Genomic DNA, 15,000 nt, shown 5'->3' on the forward strand with positions numbered 1-15,000 from the left:
GAAACGCATGAAAAAGTTGTGAAAATGTTTGAATATATATTCTTTAAAGCAAACTTTTGTAAAATATTTGTTCCAGGAACCTCCAGAAGCAAAGATTTGAGTTACAAATGTTAGCTTAAAAAATATATACTCAAAGATTTGCACACTTTTTTACGATTTTTCAAAAATAGCAGATCTACAAGCTCATGGCACGGCACTTGCTCGTGCTGCGCTGTGAGCTTGTATAGCTGCTATTTTTGAATAGCCAAAGACATGTAAAATGACACAAGTATGCGTTCCAGGATTGAATGGGTTAATTTGCATGCCAATGTTTCTCAAACATTTTCATGTATTTGGCTGCGGACGGCATACCCCCCATTTGAAAATAGGGACCCCCCCCCCATATAAGAGAAGATTTGTCAATATTCGTCAACTTTAAAAAAAAATAGCAGATCCACAAGCTCACAAGAGATTGTGGATCCGCTATTTTCAAATTTGTAGCTTGTCGATTTTCAAATTGCCCAAAAATAAAAATGGGGTTGAAGTTTTTAAAATGTTCCTCATTTTGCTGGGGACCCCCTTGGAACCGCTTCAAGGACCCCACTTTGAGAAGCAGTGTGGTATGCAACATATATACAGTCTGTAAGCTGTGAAACCAACAAACCATTGACAAGAAGGAGCCGTACTCTTCTATCAGCCAACTTCCTCCTGCAGTGTGCTCCACTTCCTCTTTCCTGTCAGTGTTAGTTGTTTTCTGCTGTGGTTCTCAAAGTGGGGTCCGGGGACCCACAGCGGTCCTTGGGGGGGGGGGGGGGGGGGGGGGGGGGGCTTTCCAGGGGGTCCCCAGCTAAATTAAGTTAATTATGCATAAATATGCAAATTTTATACGTTGGCTATTCAAAATTAGCCGATCTACATACATATAATGGTGTCACACATGACATGTCACAGGCTGGCCACATGGAGTCATGCCGTTCCCATGTGGATCCCTAGATCCACATGATGAAAAGATAATAATAATAATAACATACTGGTGTCGGATTCGGTACTCTCTGTATCGACCGATATGCAAGTTTAGGTAATGGGAAGTAAAAAATGGTATTGGATCATCTGTAGATACAACATTTAAACGTATCATGAAATAAAGTCCACAGGATAGCACTTAGTTTAAAGCATTACTAAAACCACTTTATTTCCAAAGAGATCTTTGATGGAATCACACGTGCCAAAAGCGTGATCCTACACATGTATGAGTGAAGTAGCAGGGTGTACTTTTAAGTGTGTGTTTGTGTGCGACTGTGCGTGCATCAGTGTTTGTTTGCATACACGTATGACGAAAACAGTGATCAACAAGCTCACAGCGCATCCCATCACAACGCGCTGTGAGCTTGTAGATAGTCTTTTTTCACTATGTTTGAAAATTTTGAAAAAAAAGTTTGCAAATCCCTGGAAGTACGTGTGTGTGTGTGTGTGTGTGTGTTTTTCCAGTGTAGTGTAGTAAAACCTTCCCGCCAGCTGTGAGTTCTTTTCTGTCTTCTGTGGGTGGAACAATGACTCACTGCTTCATTCATATAGCTTTCTCTCTCTCGCTTATTTTCTCCACCCTTACACCCTCTCTTCCCCTCTCCTTTATCCCCCCCCCCCCCCCCCCCCCCCCCGCCCACCACTCCTTTTGTTTTCCACAACATTATCAACATGTTATGTTGATGATGCGTAAATTCAGTCAGAAGGGTTCACACGAAACGGTTTAATTGGATACTAGCTTCACCCACACCACATGCTCTGTTTAAGCCTAGTTTATACCTAGTCCTACGACTGTATCCCGTACTGAAAATAGCAGATCTAACAGCATTGTGAGCTTGTAGATCTGCTATTTTGGGCGCAGGACACTGCAGTGCGACGGAGTATAAATGTGACCCCTGTGAACCATAGGGGTCAAATCTTCCTTGACCTTTGACTGGTATGAGAACAAATCAATAGCCTAAAAAAACAATATATTCTCCTTCCGACATCCAAACTTTTCTTCAGAAAGGGAGGTGATGGCTACAAATTAACGCCATTCCAAGCTTCGGGAAGGCTTTTCCGAAACCGTAACATTTTCCTACATCGGAAGGAGTATGTATTGGCGTTAAGTCCTGACCCTACCTTCGACATCTGCCAAGTTTGATCCGAAACTGTCTAAAACCGTCAGTATTCGCTGTGACAGTCAGACAGCTGTTGGCAACTACATTCCACATGTGTAACTAAAGGTGAAAGGCTAATGAAGACCTGTGACCACCAGGTATATGGAATCACACCGCCGTTCTGTGAGCTGACCTCACATGGCGTTGGTAATAGAACTGTAATGCTGCGTTCACTCAATGGCTACAGAACCACCAAGCGTGACCAACAGCTACATTGCTGACGAGGGGCCGGTGAAGTGTTGCTCAAGTCACACTGCATACTGTAAATGAAATGGCCGTAGGGTTAAATAGCGCAGGGAACTGGATAGCAATTTAGTTTCTCTTCATTGTTGTGGAGTGAAAACGGTGAAACAAAGACATCTGATTGATTGACGCTTCACTGTGTCATTGGAACGCAGAATTCAGCTCAATTACTTTTTGTCGTCAGTTTGTAGCATCATTCATGTCGTTGGCTTCCATTGAATGTATTGTAGCCAATGCTTTACTTTGTTAGTGTGAACGCAGCACAAGGAATGTTGAAATATAAAATGTAAAGGTACCATAAGTTAATTTGTTGTGAACATTATCATTTTTTACTAACATTGAGGTTAATTATTCTCTCCTCTCTCTCTGTCTTTACAGTCCTGATGATGTAGGAAGCTGCTGGTACATCCTGCTCTCTGGCTCCGTCTTCATCAAGGAGTCCATGTTCCTCCCCAGGAGCAGGTAGGAACCGCGGCCATTTTAAACAGGAGAGGAGGCGGCTTGAGGCAATAGTGACAGAAACGGCTCTGGCCTCCTCAAAGCCGGTCAGCTTTGAAGAGCTCACATTAAAACACCTCTTGCACAGTTGATCAGCAGCCCGGAGCAAAATAGTAGCCGCAGTTTTTAGAGCGAAGAGCAGAGACGGTAGCTGTGTTTTCACCGTCCTGTTATCTGTGTCCGTCGTTGCATAGAACAGTGGGTTTCAAACCTTTTGTGCCCAAGGGCACACCAAAGGGCAAGTCGAAATGTCAAAGCACACTTGTAGCCATATCCGTGCAAAATAGCATCTAAACACGTGTTTCCACTCTGTAAACATAGATTTTTATTTACTAAAGCCATATTAAAGGTAGAACCACTTATGCCCTATTTCATGCTTTTGCACATTTCTAAAAATGATCTACAAGCTCTGCTATTTTTGCTATATGAGCATTTGTGAATTAAAATAGAACAATTTACAACAATAGTTTGCCTATAATGAAATGGCAAAAATAAGGGCACCAGGTTGAAAGTGGCTAAAATATTTCTATAGATTTTGGGCAAACGAGTACTACAAGCGTGTACTACTCGTATAGTAAATAAAAAAATATATTCATAACTTTTTGTATAGTTGTATATATTTCAATAATATTGTGTGGTTGTCACAAAAGGAAACAAAGGTCCCTTTTTCATCCCAAGGCTCAGTCACAAAATTCCAACCTCCAGTCCTCCCCAGCCCCGCAAGGTTGGACACAACTATGTACCAGGGTTTCCTACCAACGTCTGAAGGGCGTTTTGGAGTATTGGCACTCCAAAACACACATCGGGAATGTGCCAAGGAGCCCTCGCCCCCCACCAACCTTTTCCATTTTTCCAAGGTCCTTTTCCATTTTGCCAAGGTGAAGGCGTCTTTAGTGCAGAGCGAGGGATTTGACTAGGGAGGGAAAGCCTCTGGAAATGTTTACTAAGCGTATGTTGTAGGGGGGAAAAAAACCTCCTCTGCCATGCAGGAAGACAGTTTACTGCAGGAGACATGGGAGACAGTGCAGAATACTGCATACTGTTCATAGATGCAAAAGCCTTTTCTGTCTGTCATATATTATGCACTTTGTGATTTTGGGGAAAAAAAGTTTAGCTTATTTTACTATTAAATGAACAAAAGCCATCCACCCACCCTCAGTGGGGTGACCAATCAATCTGCAATTGCACACGGGCATTAAACATTGGCATATGCAAATAGTGATGAAGCCAATTCTTCACGTTTGCCAAATTTAAGTTGTTCATTAGCATTTGTTTGCCACTAGCTATGGGATCAATAGTTGCAGTACCTGCAGGCTATGGGATCTGTTGTCGTGGTACCATAGCTTGGACAGACGGAGGGTGGAAACACTGGTATGAACTGGTTATAATGACTTTATACATGTGAAGAAATGTACAGGTTTTTGTCTTGGTGCCACCAACACATTTAGATCAAAAGTATATTATCAAAGTGTTTACCGACACAATTTGGAACAGGACAACCAGACATGACATTGAGCACTCAACAATCTCGCTACAATACCATTCTATGAATCCCCCTGGGCTAGTTGGAAAGAAAGTTTTGTGTTCCTAGATATTCAATCGTGGACTTATATGTCCTGTGCTGCCGTGGTAACTAATTACTGTTTGTCCTCTATGCTGTAGGTGAATGTGCTGAGAGTGTCTTTATTCAGTGTTAGGTCAGCAATAATGAGATTCATTATAACACACAGACCTGTAGCTCTGCTGTCAGCAAGAGCATATTACATTCTCTCTATTATATTCTCCCTCTCTCTTTTAAGATGTATTTTTTGGCATTTTATGCTTCATTTCAGATAGGTCAGTGTACTAGACTAGAGAGACAGGAAATCAAGGGCAAAGAGAGAGAGAGCGAGAGAGACATTTGAGACCAGATGGGGGTCAGATTTGAGCCCGGGTCGCCGTGCTCAGACGGAACATATTATGGTCTGTGCACTAACTGGCTGAGCCACCAGGCACATTACAGTTTTTTTTTTGTCTGAATAAAAGGTTATTTTAACCAATCTGTATGGTATGCTCTATAACAATAGAACTAACTGTGGTGGTTGAAGATGGTCACATTTATAGCCTGTAGTTGCGTAGGACGGCTACTGATTGACAAGAGGTATTGCATGGAACTCAAATGGAATTAACTTGCATTCCCAAATGTGCTCTCCATTGTGTGTGTAAAAATGTATGCCCAAAATAGGGACCAGGGTTAACCCATTAAGACCGCAAACGCATCTGTGTCATTTTTAGATTTCTTTAAATCTAAAAAAAATGCAATTTAAAAATAGCAGATATACAGCTCATAGCGCGGCACCAAGTGCTGCACTTTGAGCTTGTAGATCTGCTATTTGGGAAAGATCTTAAAAATGTGTGCAAATCTTTGAATGCATAATATTGTTGTGAAGCGAACATTTGCAACTCAAATATATATATTCAAATTAAGATTTGCAAAAATGTTCACGGTTTCCCCCCCCAAAAATAGCAGATCTACAAGTTCAGCTTGTTACTATTATCTGCTATTTTTTAATAGCCAAAGAAATCTAAAAATGACACCCAGATGTGTTCCCGGTCTTAATGGGTTAAATAAGACGACGCAGAGTTTGCAGTTCCCCATACTTTTTTTGTGTGACTCCGTATAGACAGCGAGGGAACGATGCCTGGACAGGGAAATGGTTTGAGACGTGAAGAAGCTGAAGTGAGTCCAGAGGGACGACCTGGTGCTTCTAGAGCCAGGCGAGAGTAGAGTTTCATTCAGGACCAAACCCAGAAGACGGCTCATATGCACTGACACTCGATATGACTCCATTACTATATCAGCCTGTGTTGTCTCTCTTTGGATCACCGCTTCTATCTTCCTTGCCCTTGCTTGCTTCCTCTTCACCTCCCCGCTGCCCCCCTCTCCCTCTTGCCTCCATCTCTCCCACCTCTCTCTCTCTCTCACTCTCTCTCTCTCTCTCTCTTTCTGTCTCTCTCTGTCTCTCTGTCTCTGTCTCTCTCTATCTCTATCTCTATCTCTATCTCTATCTCTATCTCTCTCTCTCTCTCTGTCTCTGTCTCTGTCTCTGTCTCTGTCTCTGTCTCTCTCTCTCTCTCTCTCTCTCTCTCTCTCTCTCTCTCTGTGGTGAGGATAGTGAGATGTGATCCAGGGCCAGAGATGAATGACTCATTCAGTCATTACAGACTCCAGACAAGTTTGTCTTTATTTAACTCGGATCATTAAATTAAATACGACCCTCATACGCTGCTGTTCACTATAAATAACACATTAGATAACTGACACACACACACAAACACACACACGCGCGCTAACTATCGGTGGATTTATTAAAGGAAGGCAATTAACTCAAACATAGGCTTTCTTTTCTTAACCATTGAGCAGAGGAAACATTTTAGATGATCCGTCTGAAGCTGTTTTGTTCATTATATTAGTGATTTCTTATTGCTAAATCATGAATGAACATTGACCAGATATCCTTGTATTTTTTCTGTCATGCTAAATTTAGTGTCTATTGAGAATTAATTGCTCAAACATTCATCAGCGTGAATGAAACATTCAGAGAGAAATTTAAACCAAAGACTGTCTGCTATTTGAAAATGAAACGATGAGATGCAGCAGTACACTTAACTCCCTATATAGGCCACACCCCATTTACGCCTGACAAGATTTTCCGCCATTTCGCGTTTTCTTCAAAGCACACCTTTTCCTACTATTTCTACAAATTATGTCCAAAACTCTCTCAAATTGTTACCCATTATCTCTGGAGTCATGTGATCAACATGTACCAGTCACATCTTTCAGATTCCATTACAATTGGCTATGACTGCCCTCCAAAGATTGCGGGCCCTGGGTAGGCAACCCGGCCTGGTGGAGACCTGCCCGCCAGGCCGAGTTGTATTTTGATATATCGGTCTACACCCAATATAGGAATTATTTACTCCCTAATATTGGCCAGAATCCTGTATTGGTGGGACTGTAATATCACATGTCTGTATTATCACCGCCGTCCTTCCAGTCATCCAAAGTTCATTTGTTCCTGTTGTGTAACTTTAACCACAGCTCTGAGCTAAGTCAGCGTTTCCCATCAGGCTGGCTTCATGTCTGAAGAGGAGGAATGTAATCCTTATCGCTACCGTGCGGGATATGAAATCTCTCTTAACCACATGAACCCTAGGGTCCCTATTCTGGAGCAAACATTTTGCAGAAATAGCAGATCCAAAAGCTCATTAGCTCGTTGTGAGCTTGTAGATCGGCTATTTGAGATTTGGTGTAGAGGGAAATAGGTGCAGACCAAGTATAGAGCCTTGGGGAGCCCCGGTTAACAATTGGACGAAATGTGTGTGTCGTTCCTTTTCTCTTATATGAAAGGAAGTCTTTAAAATACTCAATAATAGACATTGTAGAAACAAGGCAATTTAGTTTGTGTGTGTCTGTCTGTCTGTCTGTCTGTCTGTCTGTCTGTCTGTCTATCGATATAGTCGTTTCTGACATGAAAACATCAATGTTTTGTATAAATACACAGCAGTTATGGGGTCAGGGCAGGAGATGAGGGTCATTCGTGGACAGAGGACATTATCTCATCTGGGCCACTGGGTCAGTGCAGTACTGAAAAGCATTTAATATGACTCTGACCCTGCAGACTGAGATCAAACTGATTAGTACAGAGGACACATACGGTAGAAGAGATGTGTGTGTGAGTTTGTGTGACTTTGTGGGTGCACGCATGTATGTATGTATACGTGCGTGCTTTTGTGTATCCAGCCCTCTCATCCACGAGTAACTCTGCAGCAGGAAGTGACTCGTATGCTGGAATGTTGGCCGCAGCTCGCCCTCCACATAGCAGAGAGAGGCAGAGAGAGAGAGAGAGATGAGCGAGAGAGAGAGTGAGTGAGTGAGAGAGTGAGTGAGAGAGAGAGAGAGAGAGAGAGAGAGAGCTCTTAGACACACACACTTTTTCCCACACCAACACTCGGTCCCTCTCAGACAGCAGTCCCGTGTCGCGATCAGAACAACATGCTGCCATTGAAACAGGGTGTGCGGACCAGGAGCATGTTTGATAGGATTTATTTTGGACTAAAGCAGGAGACACGCCTTTGAGAAGGAGGAATCTACGTTTCAGCTGGCCGTGTCACTCTGCCAGGGTGAGTGTCCACAGTGTAGAACTGAGCTACTGTTAACACCCCTCCATGTTCATGTGTAAACCCCAATATACTGTACTTAGTTAGTTCAAATCCGTGAACGACAATCAGGTTCTTTTTGTGAAATTGTAATCTCCACGTTGAATCGCCTCTTTGAAAATAGCCAATCTAGAAGCTCACAATGCGTCACCTCATCATGCCGAGTTGTGAGCTTGCAGATCTGCTATTTGTGGCGAATGTTCCCCCCAGAATAGCGATGCTAGGGTTTAAGTGGTTAATTCTAAAAAAGCAGATCTGCCTCCAAGGAGCCGGTTTCAGGGAGGTGATTTGCAGTAAAAGAAAAGAAGTGTTGGAAGTGTGTGAGATACAGTATGTGTGAGAAATGTGAAAAACGTGACTTTGATGTTATTTTTGGAGTTGTCACTTTATGCAGAGCACGGCCAGTAAAGGAGACAGTGGTTTCGTTTCTTTCATGGTCTGGTTTTAAGGAATCAGTTTGCAAGACTTTGAAACTCAAGCCATCGTAAGTGGCAGTTCTGTTCTGTTTGATAGATACCGTCTAACACAGTCCTAGCGCTTCGTGTCCTCGGCATTGCAATGTCAATGAAGTCATATTTCTGGAAGCTAAAAGTCAGGAGTCACTCGCCAGCACTCTGCCAAAAGTGTCAGCTTCTATTTATGAAGCACAGGGCCGCGGTTTGGAAGGCAGTGGGGGGTGTTTGTGGGAGTCAGCGGGGGGTGTTTGTGGGGGTCAGTGGGCAATGTTTGTGAGGGTCAGTGGGGGGTCAGAAGGAAGGTTTTGGGGGATATGTGGTGGTGTGACTGTTTTTGTTGAGGCGTGAAGGTGGTCAGTTAACCTGCTGACATTAGAACTAATCAGCTCTGTCTGGATTAGTCCTTTCACTGGTAGGTGTGTGTGTGTGGTGGGGTGTTTTCATTGACTTTAGAGCCACGGCCAATCACATTTCAGACCCTCTATCCCCCCACCTCTCTCGTTCTCTCTCTGTAAAACTCTTGCGTAACCTAGTGGGTTTAATCTTTGTCCCACCTTCTAGCTAAAGCTTTCATGGCAGGTTAAAGACAACAGTCAGCATGTAGGAGCTAGGGGGGAGGGTCTCTTTGGGTGGGGATTTGTAGGGTTAGGTAGTTTGCAGTTAAGGTGGGGGTCTGTTACGTTAGTTAGATTGTAGTTTGGGTGGGGTCGGTTTGGGTGGGGATTTGTTGAGTTAGGTAGGATGTAGTTTGGGTTGGGGGTCTGTAATGTTAGGTAGGATGTAGTTTGGGTGGGGGTCTGTAATGTTAGGTAGGATGTAGTTTGGGTGGGGGTCTGTAATGTTAGGTAGGATGTACAGTAGTTTGGGTGGGGGTCTGTAATGTTAGGTAGGATGTAGTTTGGGTGGGGGTCTGTAATGTTAGGTAGGATGTAGTTTGGGTGGGGGTCTGTAATGTTAGGTAGGATGTACAGTAGTTTGGGTGGGGGTCTGTAATGTTAGGTAGGATGTAGTTTGGGTGGGGGTCTGTAATGTTAGGTAGGATGTAGTTTGGGTGTAATCTGACCAGTGTGAGAGGTGGGGTAAGACAACCCAGAGAGGTTTAACCACTTCGGTGATGTCATGGGTTCTGGGGGCTTCAACTCAGGGACTCAGAAGTGGGATGTTGAGGTTGGAGACTGTGTAGGTGACGGTGTGATAGTACTAGAGCAGGGGTTTTCAACTGATTGTGAACCAGGGACCACCACCCTGACTAAGAATCAACCTGGGGACCACTGTTGTGTTGGGTGGGGATATGGACTAAGATTAGTGCTTTGGTAACACTTGCTATGCATCCCATGTCTGCATCCCACTGTTTCTCAACCAATAGTCCACGGACTAATAGTGGTCCATGGCATAATTAGGCCTGCAGGTGGTCCATGGGGAAATGTTTTAACATGTAGAATAAATGTAAAAATAATAAAATACCTTTTGTAAAATGTATTAAAATAATATTTAATAAGTCCATCAAATGTAAGAAAATATAAATATATTGAATTAATAGGCGTGGTGTGGGAGAAAGAGCTTGCAATTAAATAATGACTGTTAAGGGCTTGATTTAATTCGTTGCACGATACTATGTGCAACAAACTATTTCAAGCCCAGGCATTATTTAACTGAAATATGTGAGTGGTCCAGAGCAAAAAAAAAATGGTTGAGAACCACTGATCTATTCTTACCCCACAGCTACCCTTATTCTCTTATTTTATCCAACCTTCCACTAAACTCATGTTTTGTAATTATGTATGAGTGAGCAGACACATGTGATTATATGGGCACTTTTCCTAATAATGATGACTCATTGTAATAACGGCTCATAATATAATAACGGCTCCCATACACTTCCCCTTCTTGAGATTTTCGGTAGAGTTTCTTGACCTCCGACTTCTCAGTAACTAACAACATTGGCGCATCATCACCAGATCATTATTGCACTGTTCCATGGAAGAAAATATTCCCTTTCACTTTCTACATTATTAAATGCATGGTCAGGGACCACGTGCAATACCTTCACGGACCACCAGTGGTCCATGGACCACCTGTTGAAAACCCCTGTACTAGAGTCTTACCAGAGGCAGAGTTACAGGGACCGACAATATGGTATACACCACTGGCTCCTCACCAGGGTTATTCACTGTTCTTTAGAAGCAGAAACTGGACTGGAACAGAGGAACGCTGTCCTTCTCTGATCCTGATACTGACACACTTTTCTTAATCTAACAAATACGCCATTTGGTGTATACAATTAAATCACAATCACGTCAGGGCTGAAGATGCGGTTTAGTTGACTTTGTTGATTCCTTCGAGGTGAACCTCAGGTGAAGTTGAAGGAAACGGGAAGAGTAGGGTTAAAAACATTTGACTGCCCACATTGAGCACATTCTCGTCTTAATGATGATTTCTAACAATTCCATTTATGGGCCATACCGTATAAGCTCAGTGCTTTTGAGACATGCAGATAAACTCCTTACAAAGGTATGAGTGTAAGTTGACCCTAGCTGGGAGTGTGCTCTGCCGTCAGATTGAATTCATGATAGAAGTTCTAATATACACTGCTTGTGTTTTGATTTGCAGAAGAAAGGTATGATTGACGTTTATTTAAATACATTGTAAGCATGGCCAAACTTTATGTTGATATGTCACAAGACATAGGCAGTGTTGTGGGATACGTACGTGGCAATACAAGACGTGAAGCAGACAAGTTATGGTAATTGTTTTACCTTGTCTTAAAACATTTCTTGTAATTCTGTTGATGGCTTATGTATATAAAATACTTATTGGCCAATTATGTTAAAATCATGCAGTCATTTTAATATGACAGCTAAGACATTTCGTAGTATTTTCAGTTTTGTGGTTATTACAGTTTCACTCATAATGTTTCACCTGTTATACTGAGGATTATCATTAAAGGAGCAAGCTGTTGGCTTGTCTGTTTAACTACGTTACCATACTAATAATACTGTAAATTATACATTACTAATACTATACTGTATGTAGTATACTGTATGTGTGTTTTTCCCCTCTACCTGCTATTTTCACAGAACGTTCGCCTACTTTATAATGCCCAGAGGCGCTAGGGTTCATGTGGTTAATAAAACTACTTGGTCCAGCGGGGGAAATTCTGTTTCAACTCAACCCAGCCGATCGCTGCCTACAAGAGGCATAGAGCGAGTTAGTGGTTGGGTGTCTTGCTCAAGGACACTTCGACCAGTCATATTCGACACATTGCTGGCCAGGCCTGGAATCGATGCGTAGCCTGCGAGCTAGTACAGGCAGACGCACTCGATAGGTTTATACGCATGTGCAGCGCTATGTGGCCGATGTACTGTACTTGACATGTCAAGCAGCTGACCAAATTGGCGGTTTACTTAAGCTCACCTGATTCATGGCACTTCCTCTTGCTGTCAGTGCTGCCACTGATGTTGTTTTGTGCTTTGTTTGCTCCCACCACCACCACCACCACCACCCCAGCACCACCAGTAGGCTCTGCTTTTCTCTAAGGGTTCCGTTTGTTATAGATGTATATCTCCCCGCTCTTAAATGGTTGTCTGCTAATGTGCTGAGCAGGGAGTAATATATAGCAGGAGCCTGAATGCCAAGATCAAATGTAATATTCACGTTTGTATTTACATTTTATAAATACAATGTTGTCAAGCTATCATTGGTCTCAGTCTATTGGTGAAGTCTATCTGACTGAACTGGCAGGCTGGCTCTCTTAACCATTCAGCTCTGCCGCCCCAAATATGTGTGTGTTAATTGTTCACATGTACAATATTTAGATATGTGTAGATGTTTAGACAGATGCAGATGCTAGATTCGATGGCCTAGTTACTTTGTAGCACTTATAGCACATAGCTTTCTTCTTCTGCTCTCTTTTCGATTTACTTGACCATTATTTACCCTGTTGTCGGGTGGTTCTCTGATCTTGCACTTTGTAAGTCCCGTCTGGATGAGAGCATCTGCTAAATGCCCACGTTTTAAACTACAAATGTTTCTGTAATGATGATTCCACACCTAATAGGCCTAAATGTATTATCTTGCTACCAAGCTTTCTCAACGATAAATGTTTCTTTAATGTTGAGTGTGAAGGGGTAAATTGTGCCTAATTTACGCTCCGTTGTATGATGTTGCTGCGCATAGAAAATAGCCGATCTACAAGCTGACAACACGTCACGGATGTGACATGTTGTGAGCTTGTAGATCTGCTATTTTAACCGTGCAATAAATCTGAATGCCTGATGAAATATGGGCAAAACACAGGGGGGTGGAATCTGATGTTTCCCTCTGGGAGTGGCTGATGGAACAAACGGAACACATCTTGTGCTCGATGTTTTTCATTGCAACTGTTTTACCATCCAGATACATTTTTAGTATACTCCAGTAATCCATAAAGACTGAGTTCCTGTGGAGTTACTTGAGAAACTGAAAATGACTGGCTTCAGACAAAAATGTCTCGGTACCGCTGTGGTGTGTAAATGTGCATGTTGTAGGCTACCTCTACAGCATTGGTTCTCAAAGTGGGGTCCGGGGACCACCAGGGGTCCTGGGGGGGGTACCAGGGGGTCCCCACCTAAATGTGTTAATATGGCAGATCTACAAGCTATGAGCTTGTAGATCTGCTATTTTGAAAAATCTTGAATTTTTTTGCAAATCTTTGAATATATATATTTTTAAAGCGAACATTTGTAACTCAAATCTTTGCTTCTGGGGGTCTCTGGAACGAAATATTTTGAGATGGGGGTCCGCGGCCAAATACATATCATTTTGGGGGTCCTTGACATGAAAAGGTTTGAGAACCACTGCTCTACAGCAACACACGTTCAGACCTATAAAGCATTTAAAACCTGCTGTTCGTCAACGAGGCATCTGTCCCACCTTATGTTTGTGTGTGTGTGTATTTTCCAGAGTTGTGACTTTCCAAGTATAATGTATATAATGTCCTTATAATAAGGACAGAAAATGTGTGTGTGAGAGAGAGAGAGAGAGAGAGAAATAAAGACCTAATATATCTGCTCATTTTATTTAGTGCTTGTTTAAATGAATTGTCAATCGCATTCATTTAATTAAGAATGAAAGAAATTGGCTCATGTAACCGCAGCTGACAAGGCGCACATCAGGTTTAGAATGAGATGTAAATGACTCTGTAGTGGCATAAGGTCCCGGTCCTAATTTAAAAGAGATTTCATGGCCATCTAGTCTGTAACAGTTCTCCATGGCCCCACTCAGACTCGTGTATATATTTATTTATTTTCACAACTGTTGATTTTAAACCACCATCTCAGTAGAAAATGGTCAACATTTTTTTACAAATCATGGCCGTTAATGGCAAACTCAATGTGGACATTATATTTTCCTATATAGTCCTGCTGTTCCATGCCACAGTAGAACCCCTGTCAGTGTCTCTAGCTTATTACACATCTGAGCGGGCGGACATAAATTCCACAGCCATCCATTGTCAGACTGCTTCTGTTCTATATCTATGCCCCCACTGGCTCAGATAATGGAAAACAACAAAATATGAGTAAATGCATTGAACAAATCAACAATTGGTTGAGGCATCATTTTCTTCAAAGACAGAACTGAAGTAATTGTTTTTGGACCGATTAAAAGTCAGTGCCAAGCTAAGCCAAAAACCTTGATGTAGTCATGGACTCAGACCTGAATTTTAACTGCCACATTAACACAATTACAAAGTCAGCCTACTATCACCTTAAGAATATATCACGGATTAAAAGACTAGGAGGATTTAGAAAAGCTTGTCCATGCATTCGTTCGTCAGTAGACTCTACTTTAACGGTGTCTTTACAGTTCTCCCTAAAAAATCGATCATACGACTGCAGTTCATTCCGAATACTGCGTCTACTAATACCAAGAAAGTGGAGCATATCACTCCAGGTCTTATATCTTTACACTGGCTCCCTGTATGGCAAATAATTGATTACAAAGTATTACTGTTGGTTTATAAAGCATTGAACGGTTTTTGGCCCAAAATACATTTATGAACTTGTGCGATATCGTGAATCATGCAGACCTCTCAGGTCATCTGGGAAAGGTCTGTTTTATGTCCCTAGAATCTAAACTAAAACCTTTCCGTTTGCTCACACTCACAACGCGTCGCAGAGCGACACTTTGTGAGCTTGTAGATCTCGTCGGAGAGCTTATAGATCTCGTTGCAGAGCGAAGCGTTATGTACTTGTAGATCGGTATTTTACTGTAATATTACAGTCTTTATTTGTGTAAAAGAGGGTGAAATCTTTTTTTTTTTTGCACAAGCTCCCTACAAATTGCTTACATAATATGAAGAATAATATCAAAAGAGAACCATATCAAATATGATCATCAAGTGCACAAAAAAAGAAAAGAGTCCCTCATACCCTTGTGCAGAGTAGAGACATCAAATATGTATG

General features: G+C 42.1%; 1 protein-coding gene across 6 annotated transcripts in view; it reads left to right on the forward strand.

Moving 5' to 3' along the window:
• The window catches only part of rapgef2b (Rap guanine nucleotide exchange factor 2b), a 143,805-nt gene that overhangs the window by 54,868 nt on the left and 73,937 nt on the right, over positions 1–15,000 (forward strand). For 5 of the 6 annotated variants that reach the window (XR_014599575.1, XR_014599576.1, XR_014599577.1 and 2 more), the window contains exon 4: positions 2,784–2,867. Coding sequence is in view for 1 of the 6 variants with exons in the window: in XM_084041990.1 (XP_083898116.1) it covers positions 2,784–2,867 (84 nt within the window). In the remaining 5 variants the exon portion in view is untranslated. Of the gene's footprint in view, positions 1–2,783; positions 2,868–7,908; positions 8,067–15,000 lie in introns of those variants that run through there. The other variant, XR_014599579.1, reaches the window with a different exon arrangement.

Source organism: Gymnoscopelus microlampas, assembly GCF_963454915.1.
Source record: "Gymnoscopelus microlampas genome assembly, chromosome: 18".
Lineage (NCBI taxonomy): Eukaryota > Metazoa > Chordata > Actinopteri > Myctophiformes > Myctophidae > Gymnoscopelus > Gymnoscopelus microlampas.